The sequence below is a fragment of the Mobula hypostoma genome, chromosome 11 (assembly GCF_963921235.1).
Source record: "Mobula hypostoma chromosome 11, sMobHyp1.1, whole genome shotgun sequence".
Taxonomy (NCBI): Eukaryota; Metazoa; Chordata; class Chondrichthyes; order Myliobatiformes; family Myliobatidae; genus Mobula; species Mobula hypostoma.
The window spans coordinates 60,942,332-60,968,945 of record NC_086107.1 but is presented as its reverse complement, the minus strand read 5'-3'; the positions used below and the strand labels follow the sequence as shown (position 1 = coordinate 60,968,945).

Genomic DNA, 26,614 nt, shown 5'->3' with positions numbered 1-26,614 from the left:
GGCATCAAGGTATGGGGTTGAATGGGATCTGGGATCAGTCATGATAAAATGGCAGAGAAGGCTTGATGGGCTGAATGGCCTATCTCTTAAGGTCTTATAAGTTATGGATGGATTGAGTGATAGGACAGGGATGATGTAATAATCCTTTGGATTTAATAATGATCTGGTGATAAATTAATCATTTGCAATATTAACTATTTCTCAGTTTGTTGCATGACCCAGTAAATACTTACAACATTTTATTTCAGATTTCTGAAATTCACAGTATGTTGCTTTTGAAGCTTTTGTGTTTTCATGACACTATTTTAAAGTATCAGTTCTGAAGAATTCCTCAGAATAATACTAGTTTCAATTATACCGGTGCGTAAGAAGAATGTGGTAACTTGCTTCAATGACTATCGTCCTGTCGCACTTGTGATGAAGTGATGAAGTGATGAGAGGTTAGTGATGAAACATATCTGCTCCTGCCTGCGAAGCAACTTAGATCTGCTCCAATTTACCTACCGGAGCAATAGATGCTATCTCATTGGTTGGAACATCTGGACAGCAAATATGAATACATCAGGATGTTCTACGTCAACTACACTCAGCATTCAATACCATCATCCTCTCAAAACTAATCCATGAGTTTCAAGACCTTGGCCTCAATACCTCATTGTTCAATTAAATCCTTAATTTCCTTACTTGCAGACCCCAGTCAGTTTGAAATGGCAACACCATCTCCTCCACAATCACCGTCAGCACAGGTGCACCACAAGGCTGTGTGCTTACACCCCTGCTCTACTCAATTTCACACCTATGACTGTCCGGATAAGCACAACTCCAATGCCATATTCAAGTTTGCTGACAAATCAGCATATAGAAGAAGGGAGTTTGAAAATCTGGCTGAGTGGTGCCATAACATCAACCACTTACTCAATGTCGTCACGACCAAGGAGCTGATTATTGACTACAGGAGGAAGAAACCAGAGGTCCGTTAGCCAGGTCTTATTGGAAGATCAGAAGTGGAGAGGGTCATCAACTGTAAATTCCTCAGTGTTATCATTTTAGAAGAGCTGTCCTGGGTCCAGAATGTGAGTACAATTACAAAGAAAGCACAACTCCTACTTCCTTAGGAGTTTGCATAGATTTGACCTGCATCTAAAACTTTGACAAACTTTTATAGATGTGTCGTGGAGAGTGTATTGACTGGCTCCATCCAAGAAGGGTATGGAAACACCAGTGTCTTTGAATGGAAAAATCCTTAAAAAAGTAGTGAGTACAGCCTAATCTACCATAGGTAAAGCCCTCCCCACCCTGGCTCACTTCTACACGAAGCATTGTCGCAGGAAGGTAACATCCATCGTCAGGGACCCCCACCACCCAGGTCATGCTCTCTTCTTGCTGCTGCCATCAGGAAGAAGGTACAGGTGCCTCAGGATTCCCACCATCAGGTTCAGGAACAGTTATTATCCTTCAACTATCAGACTCTTGAACCAAAGGAGATAATTTTCCTCAACTTCACTCACCCTATCATTGAGATGTTCCCACAGCCTATGGACTCATGTACATGGACTCTTCATCTCATGTTCCTGATGTTTTGCTTATTTATTTATTTTTTTTATATTTATGGTTTGTTGTCCATTGCTCACTAGTTGAACACCCAAGTTGGTGCAGTCCTTCATTGGTTCTATTATGGTTATTATTCTGCTCTGGATTCATTATGTATGCCCACAAGAAAATTAATCTCAGGGTTCTATATGGTGAATAAAATGTATGTACTTTGATAATAAATTACTTTGAACTTTGAACTTTGATCTGGTAGGGTCTTAGTTTTGGAGATGGTCTGAGCCAGATACAAAATGAATTTAGATGCCTATCACTATGTTCTGATGCCACAAAAAGAATTGCAAAAGGCCATATTGTCTTTGCTTCTGTCAAAACCCTCCATCTGACCCCACCCCAAGCCTTCATGAAATCTCCAGGAAGAGACAGAAAGGAAATAATGAGGCTAGTTTAGCAACATTAGTGTTAGATTTTAATTAGAAATGAAGCTAACAGTTGGTGGTATCAGAATTCGAGTCTACATTGGAGTTTGCAGGCAAAGTGTGAATGCTCACACACTTGAACACTGTCATCAGTGCAAGAAGAATCAAGGCAAACAAGGGTTTTAATCATTGACTAACACCATGATACAAATTCCAAATTAGTTGTCTGATAGATATAGCACTGAATATTTTTTAAGTGGGAATGTATTCTTGTTGTCAATTAACTCCTATTTAATTGGCAGGTTAAGTGTGTCTATTTTCCATTCAGCTATTGCAAGATACAACATGCATAATTTCTTCTAATATGCAGGACTATGTATGCATTTCACATAAAAATTGATTCTCCTCAAAGGAATATTCCTTTTTAATTGCCAATGAGGGCATCTCCATTTTATCAAGTTGATGAGGCCCCTGATGCCAAGTCACACCCAGATGTAGGCTTCTAGCTATTAAACAAAATGTTATGGATGCAGGAAATTCTCCTCAGTAATATGTGGTAAATGACAGTCCATGGAAAGGATCCTTCTCTTTGTAATTAGTGGAGTGGTCATGCTGGCTTGAAGGAAATCGCTATTCAATGTAATAAAACAGAAATTGGAAGTGCATTAGGCTGTATGCTAGATTGAAGTCTGCTGCATAATAGGATATCTTAGTTAGTGTGATGTTTTCCAAATGAATAATAATTTAGAGTGGCAAGAACCCTGAGGAACAGAATAGTCTATTGTGAATTATCAGTGGAAGTGGTAACCGAGTGTTGTGCTTTGCAGCTTTACAGCCCAAATCTTTGTGATGCCAATGCCAATTATTATTGAGTCTATTTCTTCAGAATGGAGAATCCTGGATTCCACTACAAGACAGGGAAGAAGTCAAGGGAAAATACTGCAAAACTCAGTTGGTCAATTTGTAATGTGCTGCCTGACATGCTGAGAGTTTCCAGCATTTTCTTTTCTTATTTGAGATTTCCAACATCTACAGTTTTCAGTTTTTTAGGAAACGTGGCACAATAGATTGAAAATGAAATCACACTCTTGCCCAGCATCGTGCATTAAGTCATCACAATACTGCACCGCTATCTACTCAACTGCATGTCGTAATAGTGAACCTGTTCAACCGCATCATTTTCCTGGGATGAATGTGAACACAAGGTATGACTATTTGACCCAATGCTGCTCAGCTGAACAATAGCAACACACATCAAAGTTGCTGGTGAACGCAGCAGGCCGGGCAGCATCTGTAGGAAGAGGCGCAGTCGACGTTTCAGGCCGAGACCCTTCGTTCAGTTAGTCCTGACGAAGGGTCTCGGCCTGAAACGTTGACTGCGCCTCTTCCTACAGATGCTGCCCGGCCTGCTGCGTTCACCAGCAACTTTGATGTGTGTTGCTTGAATTTCCAGCATCTGCAGAATTCCTGTTGTTTGCAGCTGAACAATAGCCTGATTCCTATTTTGGATTGAGTGATATATAAAGGAAACACTTCTAAAGGCATTCAACGAAGCAGGCTGGTGCAACTGGATTCAGAATGAAATAGAATGAATTAACGTACATCCAGTTAATCTCTTGTGCAATACTGAAACTGGTGATCTCCATTATGTAAACACAATCGCAAAGAAAGTCATTTAAAACTGGCTGAGGTGTGTGCAAAATCACGTCTGAGTACCAATGAAATATTTGCAGCTTGAACAAAAATATAATTATAATGGGCTTCCGGTGATATTTTGCGATGCCCAAGAAAATTTATAAATCCAAACTATTGGTGGGGATGTAGTCCCCTTCTAGATCTCTCTTATATTTGATAAAGTGTAATAAAGGGAAAAATAGCATTTTACAGTAATTAACTATCACCAAATGAAAGCATTAGAGAAAGGCTTGCACCATTATTTAAAACATTCAGGATGTTTGTAATTTTCATAATTAGATTCCTGTTAAATAATGTTTGTGATTCCATTAAAACCTAAAGAGCAGGGTTTTAATAACATTGGGTATAAGCAGGATGCATTGTTTTGGTAACAGAGTGATATGAAGACTGTATTGCCCTCATAGTGCATATCTACACTGCTATGCAGTGAGTTAAACACTTCTCAAAAATCACCTGAGACAGAAACTTTCTTCAGGGTTCTTAATAAGAATTCTTACTTGTGAAACTGCAGGAAGTTAAGTAAAATATGTATTAAGTTCAATACAGAATCGTTGCACACCTGAATATACCAATGCTGTTGATTATTCTCACAATCGGTGTTAAACAAGGTAACACACATGCACAATACTCCAAGTAAGCAGAAGAAAATTCATGCTGCAATGATGTCTTAATAGTGATAAATGATAAACATATTTCCTTCAAAGTATATCTATTAGAAGTTACTAGTATTACCAAAATCTTATGACTCACAAATATTGCTGTTTCAAGGGACAAATAAAGATTTAAAGTTCAAGTTTAATTATTATTCAACCTTACATGAATATAGTCAAACAAAACAGCATTCCTCTGGGGCCAAGGTGAAAAACAGATTATCAACAACAAATAGCACAAATAGAAGATATGGTTACGATTTCAGAAAAACATGTAGTCACAAAGAAGAAAAAAAAAACACGCAGTAATATAGCCCAAGTCCCTGACTGGCATGACTGTGGAATCAATGGTACGTTGTCCTGGTTCAGCTTGTTCTTCCACCGAGCGAACACTAGAGGTGAGCTCTGGGTGAACACTAGAGGGCAGCACTGACGGGAGAGGACAGCCCACCACCCAAGTACAGATTCCAGTGCATTCCGTAGGAGCTCCCCCTCGGCATCTCTTCTGGTTGGCTGCATCTGGCAACCGCGTGGCTCGCGGCCTAGTGCTCACCACAACTGAGGTCACGCAGCTTCCCCGCCATCGGTCTTGCCAATGAACCACTGAGCTGGACTTGTGGTATTCTACATTACCAACGCCCAACAGGGTCTTGCAATCACAATAAAAACATCCAAAACATTCACTTACACTGTGCTCCGTCCAATGGTACACAACGATTCCAGGTGACAACACAACAATAGGGCGCAATAAGTCCAGCTCTATTGCTATCGAGCAACTTACTGATGGGATAGTCCTGCAGTATTTGAGGTTGCTAGTATACAGCAGTGACTTGCGATTGTTAAAAGGACATACAAGATGAACAAAGACACCTTTGATTGGGCCGGAGTGGCTACTCTGTTTGAGTGTGCCACCATGTTGGTTCAGGAGTGGATGAAGATGAATGTCTTCCCAACATGTGTTTCATCTGAATCAAAATTGACCCACAGAACTAACTCACAGAGAAAATGATATATAAAAAAACAGCTGATGTACAGGAAGTGAGATTCATACAAAATAAACTATACCTCTAGAGGCCAGAATAGTCCCCACCTGGCACCCATAGGATGTTAAACTGAAACTAAACGTCAAATGTACATTTCATTAAGTCTTTGGCACTCTCAGAGACTGGTCTTAGAAACAGTCTTACCACACACATTCACACTTTGAAAGTGCCAGACCTGATGATATTTCTGGTGGGGATCAGGAAGAAACGCTGGGCCAGTTAACCATGAGGAGAGGGTGATCTGATTCGCCGGGTGCCCTCTTGCAACACGCTCTCTCAGGTTGAGATCAGTAGGAACTTAGTTCCATTCGCTCTCTTGTGTTGATCGCCCCATAAGCTGGACCCTATTAAGTACATAAACATAGAACCTCTTTGTTTCATTATGTATATAACCGAGCACAACCTTGGTGTCAGTAAAAATCTTTATATCATCTAATTCTGTATCCACCTCCTCAGTTATTATTTCTGCCATCTCAACTGCTAGAACAGCGGTATAGAGTTCAAGACTCGGTATGGTGAGATCTGGTTCGGGAGCAAGCTTTGCCTTGCCCAGGATGAATTCAACTTCACTATATCTAACAGCACCTGTGACCTTCAGGTATGCAACAGCAGCAATGGCTTTAGCTGATGCATCACAGAATATAAACTTGCTGATAATTCAACCATTGTTGGCAGAATCTCAGATGGCAACGAGAGGACGTACAGGAGCGAGGTACACCAGCTAGTTAAGTGGTGTCGTAGCAACAACCTTGTATTCAACGTTAATGAGACCAAAGATCTGAATGTGGACTTCAGAAAGGGTAGAATGAGGAAATACGAATCAATCCTCATAGAGGGATCAGAAGTGGAGAGAGTGAGCAATTTCAAGTTCATGGGTGTCAATATCTCTGAGGACATAATCTGGTTCCACCATAATGCTGCAGCTATAAAGAAGGAAAGACAGCAGCTATATTCCAACAGAAGATTGAGGAGATTTGGTTTGTCGCCTAAAACACTCGAAAACTTCCACAGATATACCATGGAGAACATTCTGACTGGCTGCAACACCATCTGGAATGGGGGAGGGGGGCCCAGGGGGGGGGGGACGGGGGCTACTGCACAGGATCAAAGTAAGTTGCAGAAAATTGGAAAATTGGTCAGCTCCATCATGGATACTATCTCCGTAGTATCCAAGACATCTTCAAGGAGCAGTGACTCAGGAAGGTGACATCCATCATTAAGGACCCCCGCCACACAGGACATGCCCTCTTCTCATTGTTCCCATCAAGTAAGAGGTACAGAAGCCTAAAGGCACACACTCAGTGATTCAGGAACAGCTTCTTCCCCTCTGCCATCTGATTTCTGAATGGACATTGAATCCACGAACACTACCTCGCTACGTTGTTTTAAAATTTATTTCTGTTTTTGCAAGACTAATTTTAACTTAACTATTTAATACACATATACAATTTTTACTTACTGTTATTCAGTTTTTTTCCTATATTTATCGTGTATCGCATAGTACTACTGCCGCAAAGTTAACACGTTTCATGACAACTGCTGGTGATATTAAACCTGATTATGATTCTGATATAAAGACTTCTTTTTATCCTCTTTGAGAGCCTTTAAGATCCTGAAGTGAAGAACACCTTTGCTGCCACTGCTCATGTTTCTCCCACCCACAGTATTCTAGGTCAACTCTCTTAACACAAAGCGTCTATGAGCACGAAGCGCAGAATCAAATATCACTGTGATGATTGTACACTCTAGTACCAATTGTTTGGCGACAATAAAGTATAAAGTAAAGTCCTTGGATACCAACTGGAGCAGCAAATCCAAAAGGGCCAAATAGACTGTTGATGGTTGATAGCACGCTACCATGTGTGAAGAGTCTTTTGGTATCAGCGAACTGGAAAATGAGGGTGTTGGTAACAAGGTCGTATCCAAGGCCCAGACTGCACTGAATAGGAGGAAGGTCCAGTCCAAGTTGAAGATTCTGTAGACCTTTGGCCAGAACTTCTAATGGGAAACATTTCATGACCTCAGCACTGCTGGAGGTGATCTTATGTAGTCTGAGATTAGACTATGCCAACACATCTTGCACTGCTTTCAGCATGCTGACTGCACTAGAAAATGATTATAAGACCATCATCAACATAGAAATATCTTTCTATTTACTGCCGTGCTTCAGTCCCGAATTCCTTCTCTCCCTCAATAACTGTCCACTTAAGGCCATTGATTGCCACAGCTGGCAAGGGACAGTTGAACTCTCATGCAGTACTCCAGGGTCTCATTATCCATTGGTGGTCACAAAACCTTAAGAGCCTGAGGTAGTCTTGATGATCCTCTCTCACTAGGAAACTGCAACATTTGTCTGCCATGACTGCATCAGACTCAGTTCTGGAGCTCATAAGGACCCCAAGCAGAGGGTTTATGAGGTCTGGACCCCACAAGAGCACATTGTTCAGTGATATGCCTTTGAACTTCACACTTAAATCGAAGACAATTCATATTTGCCCATGCTTCTGGGGGTGATTATCATCGAAGTTGGGCAAATACAAGTTCTTTAGTTGGGATTAGGTGAAGGAGCTAATTCAGCATGATTGTTCCTGAAGATTCTCTCTATGAACTCGAAGTAATGATCTTTCATTTCTTTTTTCCTTCTTAATGTATGAATGAGGGACTTGAGTCGACTAGGGACCTGCTCTCTGTTGCTTGATAGGAGTTGTCATCGAGACCGGAAAGGAAGTGAAGCTACCCAACTGTTCGACTCGTCTTTGCTAAACTCTTTGTTCATGATTTGATGTAAGGTGTCAGCTTATAATCATCTTCCGAGTGACAGAAGACCAGCATGCATAAAGCAAAGGTTGAGCAAGGTAAGTACGTCAGCGTGCATGGTTTGCTTACCAGCAATCTTCTCTTTCATACAGATTCTACTCTCACAGGGTCTGAAATGATGTGGGCACCTTAGTCCTAACTGTGCTGACAGTGGACTGATGAGCTCCACTGATGCAGATTTCACCCACTATGATCCAACCCAGGTCCTTTTGTTGGGCATAAGGCGAATTGCACCAACCAATGCACTGCTCACATAACTTATGTGCACGGATGGTGTCTTTGCCAAACAGCAGGAAAATCTCAGCAGAGGATTCAAGTGGGGGGAGCTTCTCAGCTATAGCCTTAAGATGTGACGGACTACATGCAGCTTCAGAGCTGGAATTCCATCCCTGTAGTTGGGAATATGGTTGCATTGTTGGTTGCCAAGGGTAAGCAGACCTCCCTTCCTATTGACTCCACAACAAATCCACTGGTTCTTCTTCAGCAACTTCTGATGTTCCAGAACATGTCTTTAGAGAGCACGGGGAAGCAGATCTTTGAGTACTGAGTGTGTTAAGGAATGTTGATTTTACCAGTTACACATTGTTCCGATCATCAAATATCATAAATGTCTTTATTCTTTGCTCAGGATGTCCTTACGGATAGATGTTGACGGGACATGTTTTAGAGAAGGATTTGCTTTAGAGGACTTCCCTGCATATCTCTGTGCATGACGAAGTAGCTACATCTGATGGATGCTGAGCTGGCTGCCTGCTGTTCTCTGCTGTGGGTGTACTGGAACCATTAGTAGCCCATGGTGATATGAAGTGCTGAAATGTGCTGGTCAATGTTGCATACAGTGCAGTGCATATGATAGCTTTACAGTCTTTTGCCTGGTGTGCTGTTGAAGCACAACATTTGAAACATATTGAGTGCTTTTTAGAAAGTGTCTCTGGTCTGAGAGCGGTTTTTCTCTGAATCCTCTGTATTTCCTTAGGGGGTGAGGTTTCCTATGAACAGGGCAATGCCTATCAGGGTTCATGTTGGAGTTTTCTACTTCAGTTTTGCTGACCAAGATAGGGGTTTTAGTTTTCCATGCTTTTTCTGAAGAGCTCCTTTTACCAGAAGTTGAGAGCATAAAATTAAGGCAATTTCACATTTCTGCAAGTGGCAGAACTCCACAAAGAATTAAAATGGCGGATTGGGGGCATGATGCTTCATTTTTTAATTGAACAGTTCACTGTTCTTGCGTATTGTTCAGTAGTTTCTCCAATAGATAGTTTATTCTTCTTGCAGTGTCCTAAAACTCAGCCTTACTAGATAACCCTCATTTTCTGCAGCTTGCAGTTCCGACAACAGCTCTGCAAGCTCCAGTAGTTTCCGCAGTTCTTTGTGTGAGAGCTTTGGAAAATTATCGAGTCTGCTGAAGGGAGATTCTTTGATTGTCTCTGGAGAGACATAGTACTTGTCCAGCCTCTGGCACAGGATTTGTGAACCTGTAGCTGGATTATTAATGTGAACTGCTCTAACCCATCTTGCATGTTGCAGTGTCTCACCAACAAGCTACTCACAGAGAAAGGCTAGCTCTTCGTTTGGTTTCAGACTTAGTTCTTCCACAACATTGCTAAAGCTTGACTTCCAGGATGGATAGCTGGCAGGCTGGTTGTTGAACACTTTTACTCCTGCTGTGACTGTGTCTTGATGAGCCAGATACCAAGCCAAGTCTAATGCACCCGCGGCTCCTGAACGTTGCCGAGATTGGATTGCCAAATGAATATCCTGGGACAGACTGAAGTTCAGACTGTCTGTGTCTGTGCAGGTGGGATTGGCATCAGTAGCAAGTCTTGACTGAGGTCTTTGCTGTGATAGAACTGGAGAAGGGGGTATTGTGGGCTGATGTAAGCCTTGAATGTCAATACCTGGGCTATTGAAAGGCATATTGACTGTGTGGTGTTGACGGCTTCTCCTTGTAAAAGCTAGAGTCTTTTTATAACCAAAATGTGTCTCACCATATTCTTTGGTAAGATGCATTGGTTATTGTGACAGTAAAGCATGACTGATTCCCTGTCTAAGTTAGCTGCTGTTTCATACACCTTAGCCTCTACTTCATATTCTTACTTGACTGCACTTAATGTAGCCTCTACACTGTTCTCTCCATGTCTGTACAAGAATTCTCCATTTACATCTCAACTTCGCGTTCAGCAAATTCTGCTCTCATTCTTGCTACTTCAGCTGCAGCTATGCTAATTGAGGTTCGCTTGAGTGTCACAAAGACATGATTGATAAGTCATATTCTGACCTGACTTCCTACTCTCAGCAGTTGATTTTTCTCAGGTCAGGAACCGATGTTATCATCTATGGCATTCAGATGCATCTCCAGTCCATGGGCAATGCCTCTTAAGATGACTTATCTTTTTAATACTGCTTTCCCAATGTGTATCTACAGCATAATATGGCTTCTCACAAACCAATCGAGAAGGAAGCTTTCTTCAGGGTTCTAAATGAGAATTCCTGTGAAACTGCAGAATGTTAAGTAAAATATGTATTAAATTCAATACAGAATTGTTGTGCACCTGAATATACTAATACTGTCCACGTTAACCAAGGTAATACACACACGCATCACTCCATAACTTTCCATGTAAACAAGAGTAAACTCATGGCACAATATCTTAATACTGATATATGATAAAAACAATATTTCCTTCAAAACATATCTTCTAAATGTATCACAAACAAGAGAAAATCTGTAGATGCTGGATATCCAAGCAACCCACACAAAACGCTGGACGAATTCAGCAGGCCAGGCAGCATTTATGGAAAAGAATAACAGTCGATGTTTCAGGCCGAGACCCTTCAGCGGGACTGGTGAAAAAGTGATGAGGAGACAGAGTTAGAAGGTAGGGGGGAGGAGAAGAAGAAACACAAGGTGATAGGTGAAACTGAAAGGGGAGGGTTGAAGTAAGGAGCTGGAAAGTTGATTGGTGAAAGAGATACAGGGCTGGAGAAGGGGGAATCTAACAGGAGAGGACAGAAGGCCATGGAAGAAAGAAAAGCACAAGGAGCACCAGAGAGTGCGGGCAAGGAGATAAAGTGAGAGAGGGAAAAGGGGATGGGGTGTGGGGAAGGGGGGTGGGGTGGCCCTTACCAGAAGTTCAAGAAATTGATGTTCATGCCATCAGGCAAATGTTTACCAATATTACCAAAAATTTTAAACTCATAGATAATGCTGCTTCAAGGGCAAATGAAGAGCGGATGGAGATGAATGTTTTCCCACCACGTGCTTCAACTGAATCAAAATTAACCCACAAAGCTAACCTGTGCGGGAAATCATATATAAAGCAGCTTACTTCCTAATTGCGGTTTCGCTCAAGCATCACCAAGACATGATTGATGAGCCACGTTCTCACATCTAGGAAGTGAGCTACATACAAAACAAACTGCGCCTCTAGAGGCCAAAACAAAGACAATGGAGCAATCCACACTGGACCTCCAGCAGAAATAGAATGTGGCCTAGTGCTGAGGAGGTAGCTTTAATAATAAGCTGCTATTATCAAATGACATACTGCAATTATTATAGGTTGGCACGGACTACTCAAGCTGCTTGCTTTCCGCTTTATCTTGAATACTGGCACCATATTATAAAGTATCTTTCTAGATGGAGTTGCCCATCAAGGAATTTTTTTCTGTGGAATCACTGCTCTGCTGAGTTCACGTGACAGGATGTAGCTGAGGAAGCAAATGCCAGGGTAGGTGTCAGCATTGCCATCTGAACTACTCAATGTAACAATTACTGAATGAAGAATGAAATGTGTATCTAATGTAATTTTCTTTTGTGAATCTGAGCTATTTTTGCAGAAGCGAGTATAATGCACTGTTAAGTCTATTGTCTTCTGAATCAGAAGCTATTTTTGCCATATTTTCTGCATAGTTTATAAGCTAATTTTCAGTAGTATATTTGTCCAAAGTCCCATCTGTCTTCTCAAGAGTATAACACTACTTCGACAAAGAATGGAGTATTCCCCTGAGCAATATTCACTTCTTTATTAATATGAAACAAATTTTCTGACAAATATCTTGTTGTTTGTACCCTCCAGAACTATCAGAAATTTCACCCTCATTTCTCCTCCTCCTCCTCCTCCTCCTCCAAATCTCCCTTTGAGACAGGAAGTACTCTAGGAACACAGGGCACTGCATATGCTGTGCCCATTGTCTAAGCGAAGAGGGTCATAATGTTAATGTGCCTTAAGTTGGCTATCTGCAACTAGCTGAGCAGCTTGGATTTCATCCTAGGGTGCTGATTGTATTCGCTCACACCCTGTCATTCTCCTCTCTGCAGTTCAGTGATGTTGCCAGTTACAGTGCTTGACAGTGGGGGAACTGGTCTGTAGCCCTGCAGCTCGTATCTCATTAGTAATGCATACATTATAATGCTGTCTATCTTTGAAATCTTTATCAGGGAGTTTATTACAAGGAACAGTCTACAACAAATATCTTTAAATTGTTACAGTTGAGATTATTGCAGTGTTATTGTTCTTGACTGTGGTCATAGTACAGCCTTGTAAACTAACCATGTTTGCAGTCTATTTTAAAATGTTCCATAGCACTGCTCTAAGAGAAGTATGATTGTTTATTTCAATGCATCGAGGAATTTTTCAGTTGATCTCTCACCTTTGAATCTGACAAGCCTTAGTTTGTGGCGCTAACAGGAAGTTTTGTGTCAGTGCCACAGGTGGCCGTTTTCTCTTTTTACATTCTAATCAAGTTCAATTTATCCCCAGGAATCACTATTTTGGGGGTAATAATTTTTTGGTGAAGTTTATGATAGTGGAGAAGGATGGGGGTCAGATATGACAATGGAATGTAACAATACCATTGTATAATCACTGCTGTGTTGTACGTCCCGTGGGGGCAAGGTTTGTGAATATTTACACAATGTTATGGGGTGATCTGGCACTGAGATGAGATGGTCCATTAATGGTTAGATCATGATTTCCAGTGATGATAAAGTAGGAGTGACCTGGAACAACTCCATTTGTTTTGTGCAGATTCAGAGGAATGCATTCTCTGTGTTCTTCGACGAGAAATTCTCCATTCCGCTGGACCCCTCTGCTCTCGAGGAAAACAGTCTTCGGTTTTCTGTATTTGGAATTGATGAAGATGAAAGAAATATCAGCACAGGTTTGGCAGATCTCAAGCTATCAGATTTGGACCTCACCTGTCGACCCTTCAACGCCTGGCTTTATTTACAGGATGTCAATAAGGTGAGGGAAGCACAGAACAAGGGCACTTTGCTCTTTCTATTGGAGCCTGCAGAGAGGCTGGTTTCAAAATTCAATTCACTCTTTACAGTGCCCTGTGAAATACCTATAACGCGATCATTTTTCTATTCATCGCTCCTAACTTGCCCTGGCTACTTAGAAAAGAAAATCTTTTGAGGAAATGTTGGAAGATAATTCAACCAGTAACTCCCAGTGTGAAGACAAATAAAAGTGTTCAATAGTGATGAGGCAAACTGCATTATGATTAAGTAAATTGCAACATAACTTTATGCTAATACTCGTAGGGATTGAAGTTTAATTATTTAACAATTAAGGCATGTCACTATTTCATAGTCACAACTACTGATATATAATAATTATCAAAATAAGTGCTGCAGAAATGTAACAGTAAATTGAACTCTTAATGGTTTTGCCACTGCATGAAACTAGCATGAAACTTTTATGGTTTGTCGAGCTATTGTGTGATGCACTGACCAAACCTTTGTCTCTTCAGGCAACCGATACAGTTGGAGAGATCCTGCTCTCACTCAGTTACCTGCCCACAGCAGAGCGGCTGACAGTGGTCGTAGTCAAAGCCAAAAATCTCGTCTGGAACAATGGAAAGACCACCTCCGGTAAGATGAAACAAGCTACGGCAATGGCCTTGAGGTTTGCCAACTGATTAAATAGAAATAAGCAGTGGAGAAAAGGGCTGAAAATGTTCACTCGAATTTGGTGAAGTATCACAAATCAATAGAGGTTTTTGGTAGCAGATGAAAGCCCGATGACATTTACTCATTTGTATTTCTAACATAATTGAAGTTGGAAGTATACAAAGTAACAACAGGCAAGGACTTGGTAGCTGCATCGGCCAGATTGAAGATAACCCTTGATGATTCATGTAGCATTGTTCTTATTTCATAATTTCTGCAGATCACATGAGCTGATGTGAATAAAGAGGCTGTGGTTCGTTTGATGGGCAGACTATTGGCAGCAGAGAGATTTAATATAGATAATATCTCTTCACCTCCAACCTTAAATGATAGCCAATTATACAACACAGGACATGGTGAAAGATAAGGTTTGTGGGTGGATTCACTGCAGAAACTCAATCCTGCCCACACAGAGGAAACTTGGTCACCTCAAGAAAGATGCTGAGCATAATGCACATAGGATGGGTACTTATATTTAATTAAATTGTAAAGGTATTTTATAACTTAGGTTTTAAGGAGATCACAGCAAGATATATGGAAGCTCCTTAAAATGTATGTTTTCCATTCTTCCATGTTTCCTTTAAAGGTTAATGCATTTTTTAACTAAAGGATTTGCAGGTGGTTATTTTCAGTTTCCCACTCTAAACAAGACTAGAAAAGAGCTCCAATTTCACTCAGTAGGAACAGCCTGAAGCCCCCGAATGACAATCAAATGACCTATTAATGCTCAATGTTGTGAACCAGAAAGTAGAAACTTTCTGATATGCTCTGCTAGTTTCTATCAACCATCCTCCTATTTGATAACGATGAAGACAAAATGCTAATGGTTCAAGCCAGCCAGTGAAATGGAACAACACAACTTCTTAGATGTAATTAGTACTTTGTTTGTGTGGTGAATTTTACTTCACATCATTGAAGTTCAAGTTTATTGTCATGGGCAAACATATGCAGGGTATAAATGCAATGATAATTAGCTTTTTGCAGCAGCAGCAGAATGTATTACAGATATGACAAACATAAGCTAACAAGAACTTACATATTAATTAACATAAATTATACATAACATACAAATGCCTAACTTACTTATGTAACTATTTCCACTTAGTAGTACAGGTTAATCCTGACGCTATTTATCGGGTGGTATGGAACATTTGTCTGCACTGGATGTAATGTGATTCTGTATCAAGTGTGTTTTAGGTATGGTATTGCCGTCGTCTATGTATTTAAGTTTGTATTCTTACAGAGATCCTGATTGGATAGGAAATTTGCATAATATATCTATTTTGCAACAAATGTAACAATTTCTTAGAGAGTCAGTCTGCTGTTCCACATGAAAGTCTCAACCTGAAAATGTTCCGTAAACACAAAATACCCTGCAGATGCTGGGGTCAAAGCGACACTCACAACATGCTGGAGGAACTCAGCAGGCCAGGCAACATCCGTGGAAACGAACAGTCAATGTTTCGGGCCGGAACCCTTCGTCAGGACTGAAGAGGGAAGGGGCAGGGACCCTAGAAAGAAGGTGGGGGGAGAAGGCTGGGAAGTTCCAGGTGAAAAACCAGTAAGAGGAAAGATCAAGGGGTGGGGGAGGGGAAGCAGGGAGGGGATAGGCAGGAAAGATGAAGGTGGAATAGGGGAAAACACAACGGGTAGTAGAAGGAGGCGGAACCATGAGGGAGGTGATAGGCAGTTATCTTGGACACTTCTCTCCCTTTTCTCGATCTCTCAGTCTCCAGCTCTGGAGACAGACTGTCCACTGACATCTTCTACAAGCCCAATTGACTATACCTCTTCCTGCCCTGCCACATGCAAAAATGCCATTCCCTATTCCCAGTTCCTCTGTCTCCACCGCATCTGCTCCAAGGATGAGGCTTTCCGTTCCAGGACATCTCAAATGTCCTCTTTCTTCATGGATCTTGGTTTCCTTTCTGCTGTCATCAATGATGCCCTCATCCGCATCTCCTCCATTTCCCACACTTTGGCCCTCACCCCATCCTCCCGTCACCACAACAGGGACAGAGCTCCCCTTGTCCTCACCTACCACCCCAACAGCCTTCTGATCCAGCACATTATCCTCCGCAACTTCTGCCACCTTCAACAAGACCCCACCACTAAACACATCATTCCCTCTCCACCCCTCTCCTCTTTCCGCAGGGATCGGTCCCTCCGTGACTCCCTGATCCACACATCCCTCCCCATGGATCTCCCACCAGGCACTTATCCCTGTAAGCATAAGTGCTACACCTGTCCCTACACCTCTTCTCTTGCCAACATTCAGGGCCCAAACAGTCCTTCCAGGTGAGGCAACATTTCACTTGTGAGTCTATTGGGGTCGTCTATTGCATCCAGTACTCCCAGTGTGGCCTCTTCTACACCGGTGAAACCCGACGCAGATTGGGGGACCGCTTCGTTGAGCACCTCCGCTCCGTCAGCCACAACAGACAGGATCTCCCAGTTGCCACCCACTTCAACTCTGTTTCACATTCCCATTCAGATATGTCCATACATGGCCTCCTCTACTGCCATGATGAGGCTAAACTCAAGTTGGAGGAGCAACACCTCATATACCGTCTAGGTAGTCTCCAACCCCTTGGTATGAACATAGAGTTCTCCAACTTCCGGTAATTCCCTCCTCCTCCCTTCCCCTATCCCAGTTTCACTCTGCCCCCTCCCCCAGCTGCCTATCATCTCCCTCATGGTTCTGCCTCCTTCTACTTCCCATATTGTTTTCCCCTATTCCTTCTTCACCTTTCCTGCCCCTCCCCCACCCCTTTATCTTTCCCCTCACTGGTTTTTCACCTGGAAACTACCAGTCTTCTCCTTCCCACCCACCCCCCACCTTCTTTATAGGGTCCCTGCCCCCTCACTCTTCAGTCCTGACGAAGGGTTCCAGCCCGAAACGTTGACTGATCATTTCCACAGATGCTGCCCGACCTGCTGAGTTCCTCCAGCGTGTTGTGAGTGTTGAAAATGTTCCGTCTAGTATTGTTTCTCCAATATATTATTGCGTCTTAATTCTTTTGTGATGACATTACAAGTTGGCATCAGGGATAGTAATTTTTCACCAGGGCTGTTAAAGGGTTTTGATGATTCCCAGTTGACAATTTTAGTAAACTACTTTTGTTTTACAACACAAACCTGAATTTTTATAGTGCTTTTCTGCTGCTACTTACCTGGAATCCTGTTTGATTGATGAATGTACAACAGTAAGTGAAAAAGCTGAGCATAGCCTGTCACAGTGGCAAGGTTCCATAGCATTAACGGCAGCAGATTACTGCATACAAGTCTAACAGTGTCCCTCTTGCCCCCTTGGGTACATTAAGAGTGTCATCATCTCATATTTTGAATGAATGGACATGTTCTCTATAACAGAGAGTACTGTGGATATTAAATAAAAAGGCAACATAAAGACAACCCAAAACAAAGTGATATGTGAGTGTACAATCAGTTCCCCTAAGGTAGGCTGTCCAGATGGGTATGCATCCAAATCTCAGATTTGTTTAATTATGTGCAGAAACTAGTAGATTATTTTAATCCCAAGCTTTTAGAAATGGTTGCAAGGTTTTATTTTGGCCTTTGCTGCATGAGGCAATTAGTGACCATATTTTTTCATTAAAGAATTCAACCTTGCACTTCGAGTTCAGTATCTCTTTGCATAATGCCTAATACAATAGGTTTCTGTGTGGAATAATAACGAGTTCAATTTAAATTTTTGAACACACAAAACCAACATTCAGATTGGATTCAGAGAGTAACATAACACAGAAACAGGCCTATTGACCCAGCTGGTCCATGCTGAAAACAGAGTATCCTCCCTGCTAGTCTCAGTTACCTACATTTGGTCCATAACCTATCAAGCCATTCCCCTCCATGTACCTATCCAAGTACCTCTTAAATTTTGCAATTGTACCCACTTCGATCATTTCCTCTGGCAGCTCGTCTAGCATACAATTAGATGCAGTATGCAGTGAGACTGTCACGGAGGACAGGCAAGGGAAAGGGCAAAGTTGCAGTCAGTGGGATCGGTTACAGTGTACCACAGGGGCAAAATCTAAAAAAGAGACAAATAATTCAATGAAGGTGTTATATTTCAATGCATGCAGTATGTAGAATATGGTAGAAGATTTTGTAGCTCAGTTAGAGATTGGTAGGTATGACATGGGCATCACTGAGTCCATGGGCATTATATGGGCATAGCTGAAAGAAGATCATAGTTGGGAGCACTTAGTATCAAATGGACAGGTGGGTAGGCAGAAGGGGTGTGGTGACTCTCTTGGCACAAGGGAGGGAACGTCGGAGGAGGAAACGTCAACTCAGACCATGAGAGGCCTGCGTTGGGCATTTTCATGCCTTACAAGGCGCAGATTGGGAGTCTGTGTGGGGCGCCACTCCTCACACAGACACCGGAGCAATGTGTGGTTAAGTGCCTTGCTCAAGGACACAAACACGCTGCCACAGCTAAGGCTTGAACTAGGGACCTTCAGATCACTAGATAAATGTCTTAACCACTTGGCCACATGCCCAACACAACTCTTGGTACAAAATGAAATCAAATCCTCAGAAAGACGTGACACAGGATTAGAAGACATAGAAAACCTGATGGTAGATTTAAGAAATTGGATGGGTTAAAAAAAACCCTGATTGGAATTATGTACAGGCCTCCAAACAATAGCTACAAATTACAACATGAGATAGAAAACACGTGAAAGTTGGGCAATGTTATGATAGTCATGGAGGATTGGGGAAATCAGGTTGATGCTGGATCCCAAGAGAGAGAATTTGTAGAATGCCCAGAAGATGGCTTGTTTCATCTTACCAGAGGTGGTCTTTCCATCAAGAGTGACGGGGGCAGAAGTGAGTGCAATTACTATGAATAGGGAGAAGGTGCTTGGGAAACTAGCATGGTTCAGGAGGGTTTAAACTAATTTGCGAGGGGGATGGGACCTAGAGCGATAGAGCAGTGAAAGAAGTGCATGGAGTAAAGCCAGATCTAACATACAGAGAGGCTTTGAGGAAAGAGAAGCAGAATAAACGGTGTAAAGACAGTAAGGTAGAAGGGCTGAAGTGTGTGTACCTCAATGCAAGAAGCATCAGGAACAAAGGTGATGAACTGAGAGCTTGGATACATACATGGAATTATGATGTAGTGGCCATTACAGAGACTTGGCTGGCACCAGGGCAGGAATGGATTCTCAATAATATTCCCGGATTTCAGTGCTTTAAGAGGGATAGAGAGGGCGGAAAAAGGGGAGGAGGGGTGGCATTACTGGTCAGGGATACTATTACAGCTACAGAAAGGGTGGGTAATGTAGCAGGATCCTCTTTTGAGTCAATATGGGTGGAAGTCAGGAACAGGAAGGGAGCAGTTACTCTATTGGGGGTATTCCATAGGCCCCCTGGTAGCAGCAGAGATACAGAGGAGCAGATTGGGAGGCAGATTTTGGAAAGGTGCAAAAATAACAGTGTTGTTATCATGGGTGACTTTAACTTCCCTAATATTGATTGGCACCTGATTAGTTCCAAGGGTTTAGATGGAGCAGAGTTTGTTAAGTGTGTCCAGGACAGATTCCTGTCACAGTATGTGGACAGGCCGACCAGGGGGAATGCCGTACTAGATCTAGTACTAGGTAATGAACCGGGTCAGGTCACAGATCTCTCAGTGGGTGAGCATCTGGGGGACAGTAACCACCGCTCCCTGGCCTTTAGCATTATCATGGAAAAGGATAGAATCAGAGAGGACAGGAAAATTTTTAATTGGGGAAAGGCAAATTATGAGGCTATAAGGCTAGAACTTGCGGGTGTGAATTGGGATGATGTTTTTGCAGGGAAATGTACTATGGACATGTGGTCGATGTTTAGAGATTTCCTGCGGGATGTTAGGGATAAATTTGTCCTGGTGAGGAAGATAAAGAATGGCAGGGTGAAGGAACCATGGGTGACAAGTGAGATGGAAAATCTAGTCAAGGGGAAGAAAGCAGCATACATGAGGTTAAGGAAGCAAGGATCAGATGGGTCTATTGAGGAATATAGGGAAACAAGAAAGGAGCTTAATAAGGGGCTGAGAAGAGCAAGAAGGGGGCATGAGAAGGCCTTGGCGAGTAGGGTAAAGGAAACCCCCAAGCATTCTTCAATTATTTGAAGAAAAAAAGGATGACAGGAGTGAAGGTAGGGCCGATTAGAGATAAAGGTGGGAAGATGTGCCTGGAGGCTGTGGAAGTGAGCGAGGTCCTCAACGAATACTTCTCTTCGGTATTCACCAATGAGAGGGAACTTGATGATGGTGAGGCCAATATGAGTGAGGTTGATGTTCTGGAGCATGCTGATATTAAGGGAGAGGAGGTATTGGAGTTGTTAAAATACATTAGGATGGATAAGTCCCCAGGGTCTGACGGAATATTCCCCAGGCTGCACCGCGAGGCGAGAGAAGAGATTGCTGAGCCTCTGGCTAGGATCTTTATGTCCTCGTTGTCCACGGGAATAGTACCGGAAGATTGGAGGGAGGCGAATGTTGTCCCCTTGTTCAAAAAAGGTAGTAGGTATAGTCCGGGTAATTATAGACCAGTGAGCCTTAAGTCTGTGGTGGGAAAGCTGTTGGAAAAGATTCTTAGAGATAGGATCTATAGGCATTTAGAGAATCATGATCTGATCGAGGACAGTCAGCATGGCTTTGTGAAGGGCAGATCGTGTCTAACAAGCCTGATAGAGTTCTTTGAGGAGGTGACCAGGCATATAGATGAGGGTAGTGCAGTGGATGTGATCTATATGGATTTTAGTAAGGCATTTGACAAGGTTCCACAGTAGGCTTATTCAGAAGGTTAGAAGGCATGGGATCCAGGGAAATTTGGCCAGGTGGATTCAGAATTGGCTTGCCTGCAGAAGGCAGAGGGTGGTGGTGGAGGGAGTACATTCAGATTGGAGGATTGTTACTACTGGTGTCCCACAAGGGTCTGTTCTGGGACCTCTACTTTTTGTGATTTTTATTAACGACCTGGATGTGGGGGTAGAAGGGTGGGTTGGCAAGTTTGCAGACGACACAAAGGTTGGTGGTGTTGTAGATAGTGTAGAGGATTGTCAAAGATTGCAGAGAGACATTGATAGTATGCAGAATTGGGCTGAGAAGTGGCAGATGGGGTTCAACCCGGAGAAGTGTGAGGTGGTACACATTGGAAGGACAAACTCCAAGGCAGAGTACAAAGTAAATGGCAGGATACTTGGTAGTGTGGAGGAGCAGAGGGATGTCAGGGTACATGTCCACAGATCTCTGAAAGTTGCCTCACAGGTGGATAGGGTAGTTAAGAAAGCTTATGGGGTGTTAGCTTTCATAAGTCAAGGGATAGAGTTTAAGAGTCGCGATGTAATGATGCAGCTCTATAAAACTCTGGTTAGGCCACACTTGGAGTACTGTGTCCAGTTCTGATCACCTCACTATAGGAGGGATGTGGAAGCATTGGAAAGAGTACAGAGGAGATTTACCAGGATGCTGCCTGGTTTAGAAAGTATGCATTATGATCAGAGATTAAGGGAGCTAGGGCTTTACTCTTTGGAGAGAAGGAGGATGAGAGGAGACATGATAGAGGTGTACAAGATAACAAGAGGAATAGATAGAGTGGATAGCCAGCGCCTCTTCCCCAGGGCACCACTGCTTAATACAAGAGGACATGGCTTTAAGGTAAGGGGTGGGAAGTTCAAGGGGGATATAGAGGAAGGTTTTTTACTCAGAGAGTGGTTGGTGTGTGGAATGCACTGCCTGAGTGCGTGGTGGAGGCAGATACACTAGTGAAGTTTAAGAGACTACTAGACAGGTATATGGAGGAATCTAGGTTGGGGACTTATATGGGAGGCAGGGTTTGAGGGTTGGCACAACATTGTGGGCCGAAGGGCCTGTACTGTGCTGTACTATTCTATGTTCTATGTTCTAAGCTGAAAGGTCTGAAGGTGGATGTCACCTGAGCCAGATGGACACTTCACAGTGTTCTGAAAGAAGTGGCTGGAGAGATTGTGGAGGCATTGGCAGTGATCTTTCAAGAATCACTAGATTCTGGCATGATTCTGGAGGACAGGAATGCTGCAAATGTAAACTCTACTCTTCAAGTGGGCAGGGAAGCAGAAGAAAGGAAACTATACGCCAGTTAGTCTGACCTCAGAGGTTGGGAAGATGTTAGGAGTTGATTGTTAAGGATGGGGTCTCAGGGTACTTTGAGGCACATGGGAAAATAGGCCAAAGTCAGCATGGTTTCCTCAAGGGAAAATCTTGCCTGACAAATCTGTTAGAATTCTTTGAGGAAATAACAAGCATGTTGGACGAAGGAGAATTGGTGAACGTTGAGTACTTGGATATTCAGAAGGCCTTTGACAAGATGCCACACATGAAGCTGCTTAACAAGATGAGAGCCCATGGTATTACAGGAAAGATGACTAGTATTACATGACTAGAGGATTGGCTGATTGACTGGAGGCAAAGAGTTGGGAATAAAGGACGTGCCGGTGACTAGTGGTGTTCAGCAGGGTTCAGTGTTGGGCCTGGTCCTTTTTATGTTATATGCCAATGATTTGGATGATGGAATTCTTGGCTTTGTTGCAAAGTTTGCAGACAATATGAAGATCAGTGGAGGGGCAGGTAGTGTTGAGGAAGCAAGGAGGCTGCAGAAGGACTTGGAGAGATTAGGAGTATGGCAAAGAAGTGGCAGATGGAATACAGTGTTGGGAAGTGCGCTGGCAGTTTTCCCAGATGTCTGGATGTTACTCTTATAAATACACCATTGCACGTTCAATTCATTTCTTTCAGATGGAAGATAGTATAATTTCCAGTGAAAAAGCTGGGTTTAAAAGGGAGTGTAGAAGCCAGGGCCTGGGTGTGTTTAAAGGAAGTTTGGGAAGAGGGACTTAATGAATTTAACAAGAATGCAGCAAAAAAGGCTGAAGTATTTAAAAGAAATATGGGATAGGGGCTCCAGTGAGTCAAATGAAAATGTGGGAATGAGACTCTATAAGTTTAAAGGAATCCAGGGAAATGGAAGCAGATGAGACGAACGCCAAACCCAAAGAATTTTCAAACATTTAGAATGGCAATTTATCGGAGTTTTACTGAAATAAACAGCATGTTCTAAACAGCAATGCTGCATTCACAATCTGTGAAGATGACAGCCAGCTTGCACTCATTCCATCCATCTGCCATCTTAGTTGTGTCCTGCTGGAGAAAATATGCTTGCAAGCTTGAAAGGGCAATGAAAGGATTGGAATAATGGATAATGCCACTGTACATAAATGCCAAAATGTGAACTTTCAGCAGGAGCTGAGAACGCAGATTAATGATGGATGCAAATCAGAGCAATTTTGACAGAAACTCCTTGTGAAAGATATCAAATTGCTTGGGTTAACAAGGTCGTTGTTGCTAAGTGAAGTTGAAAGACCACAAGGTAACATTGTGAATGAGATTAGAAGACAAAAATAAGCACTACGCTGGAACAATTGCCAGCATCATTAACTCAGTCACAACTCACTGCAGTGCTGTGACTGTGGTTAAAAAAATCAAAACAAACTACAGATGTTGAAAATTAAAATAAAAGCAGAAAATACTGGAAACACTCAGCAGGTGAGACCACATCCTTGGGAGGAGAAATGAGAATTAATGTTTCAGATTGGAGGCCATTTCCCCTTCAACCTGAAACATTGACTCTGTTTCTCTTCTCATCTGAGTACTTTATTATTTTGTTACTGTGATGGGGACGGCAACTATCCTCACAAAACAGAGGGCCCTGCTAAACTGCATAAGAAGCAGAGAAACACAATCATTTTGTGAGCCCATACAGAAATCAGCAATAATTCTGATGATCCGGAAGATGCACTTGTTAATCACAGAACTCGTCTCAGTGATCAGCATCGTCACAAGTGAATGTTTGCATCTCATGAATCACTGCTCTAGGCTGATACAAGCTCATCTGTCAGTGCGATGAATGAATAATCTTCTCTGTCATGCCATTGCAGTTCAGTGCAGAATTCCAGGATCTTTGCTCTCACTAATCTTAAACTTTTGACAGTGCGGGGAACATTTGCAGCACAAATCCAAAAGTGTCAGCATGACATTTGATAAGATCTTGTGTGGCCATGATAATCTTTTCAGCTTCAGTGCAGCAGCTGATCTTGATATGGCAGGGATGACATATGCAGTGCATATGTAGAACTGAAGAACATGCTATAGGAACAGCGTACTGGTTATTTTGAGTTATGTGAGCATGAACACACTATCCAGAATGATGGCACATGTCAGCTCTGAGCTGTATCAAAGTTGAGATTCTTATTCCTGTCTACAACAGGAGTACAGTCACAAAAATGGAAAGTATTTGCCGAAAATGAATCCCCTCATGATGATAATCAAGGTAATGCTTCCATCAGCTGCAAATTGGAAATAAAAGGCAGAAAATTCTGGGAAAACTCACCAGGTCAATCAAAATAAGAAACTGAGCTAATGCTTCAGGTTTGAGATCCTTCATTGGAACATGCTTTTCAGTAATGCTACAGGAAGCTGAGAATCAAGATTTACATGTGGGAGGTAAAGCCAAGAAAAACACCATCAAACCAAATCCACAGAAACACATGAAATTTCAATGTACACCAAACAAAACCTAAGGATGCAATTTTATTAAATATAACAATGACATAAGAAGGCAACCATTTTCTTATGACACATTGCCATTTGAACTACTTCTACAAAGAGTGCATGGCATCACACAAAAGCTGATGTTCTTCACACCACTCTAAAAACCAAGAAACTTTGGAGAATCAGAACTGGAAGAACAACCCAATCAAGCTCAGTCAATACATCCATCCAAAAACCACAAAGCAGAACTCTCCTTTGTGCATGCAAGACTTTCTGACAAAGTGAAATAAAAATAGAAAGGATTAGAATGGGATTTTAAAAATTAATATGATGAGGGATATGGTAATGTTGTGGGCATAGTAATAAAAAAGAAACCATTTCTTTTACATTACATACCAGCGATTTTTCAGAACCAGGAGACATTTAGTTGAAATTGGTGACAACATCTGAAATGTTTCTCTGTATCAAATGATCTCTGCTCAGAATGAACCAGGGCGGAATGTTGAACCACTCAGCCATAAAGTGCTGACTGAGTTGGAACTTCAGGAAGTGAAGGACTAAATCCAAGCAAGTCCGGCAAAGAAAAATAATCTCCTTTGTTTTCAGATCCGGAACCAAATACGCCAAAAGTTGATTTGATGCCAAAATCTGAAAGGTCAGGAAGACACCAAAATCTAGTCACTAGACTAGATTTATAATTATTCATTTCAATGTGTGAATTGATAAGTATAGACATAGATGTCTTACTCTTTGTTCTGAAAACTATAGGGGTACATTGTGGTATATATTTAAATATGGGGACATGCTATTCTCTACATATACAAGTGTCTTCGTACTGTGATTGTGTTTTGAAAGAATAGCTGTGTGGTATGCCTGTCTTGTAACAATATAACAATGCCCTGACAATCAATAGCAGAACAAATTAAGGCTCTGAATACACGTAGTTTCAAAGTTCTGCCCGACAACTAATCCTATTTTCTTTATGCTGACACTCAACCATTAGTTTTCATTGGGTGTCATATTATTCTGCTAAAATTCAGTGGGAGTGTTGTTGACTTTATCAGCCTTCACTGGGTAGAATGTTGATCCTGTCAATATTCAATATGTGATTTATAATTTAGAAATTCAGAGAGTGTTGGCATCCAGTGGGTGTAATTTGATTCCTGTTGGTGTTCGCTGGGTATTTTCATGATTCTGTTGAAAGTTAGTGAGTGTGATGCCATTGTATTTGTGTTCACTGGTCATAATGTGCTTCCTGTAAGAATTCCTTGGGGCTTAGTAGGATTTCAGTGGATATATCCTGGTGCAAAGGGATGTTTTTAATGAAAAAGGGTCCAGCGCGTTCCTAGTGTATATGATGAATAAACTCTTCTCGGGCTTCCAGCCAGATGCAGGTATTAATTTTAGCCAATGCTTCGATGACAAACCCTGCCATCTTCATCAGGGATGGTGACTGTGCATCTCTAGCCTGGTGGTATTTATGCACCTGACGTCCGTCCCACCTGATTGATTAGTCCTCATCCAGTCAGATTTCCGCTGTCCCACCTTGTTTATAATTGAATTCCAGTTCTTACTTAGTGTGAAACTTTCATCCTTGTTAAAATTCTTTTTCTCCAGTTTTATTTCAATGGCTTCCTTTACCAGGCGGTCCCAAAATCCATTGGCATGACACAGTAGCTTTGTGCCGTCAAAGTTAATCCTCTGGCCATTGTGAATACAATGTTCTGCTACTGCCAGTTTCTCAAGGTAATCCAGACAGATAAACCTCCTGTGCTCTTTGATGTGGGTTTCCACCATGTGTCCCATCTGGCCACATTCACAGGGAATCCTGTAAACGCCAGCCGTCCTGTGTCCCAGGCCATCTCGGACCTGTAAAGGCTGTGATTTGAGCT

General features: G+C 42.1%; 1 protein-coding gene across 5 annotated transcripts in view; it reads left to right on the top strand.

Moving 5' to 3' along the window:
- Nucleotides 1–26,614, top strand: part of syt12 (synaptotagmin XII) — a 262,179-nt gene that overhangs the window by 218,073 nt on the left and 17,492 nt on the right. For all 5 annotated transcript variants that reach the window (XM_063062172.1, XM_063062176.1, XM_063062171.1 and 2 more), the window contains exons 6-7: nt 13,200–13,415; nt 13,927–14,047. In XM_063062172.1, coding sequence (XP_062918242.1) covers nt 13,200–13,415; nt 13,927–14,047 — 337 coding nt within the window. The remainder of the gene's footprint in view (nt 1–13,199; nt 13,416–13,926; nt 14,048–26,614) is intronic.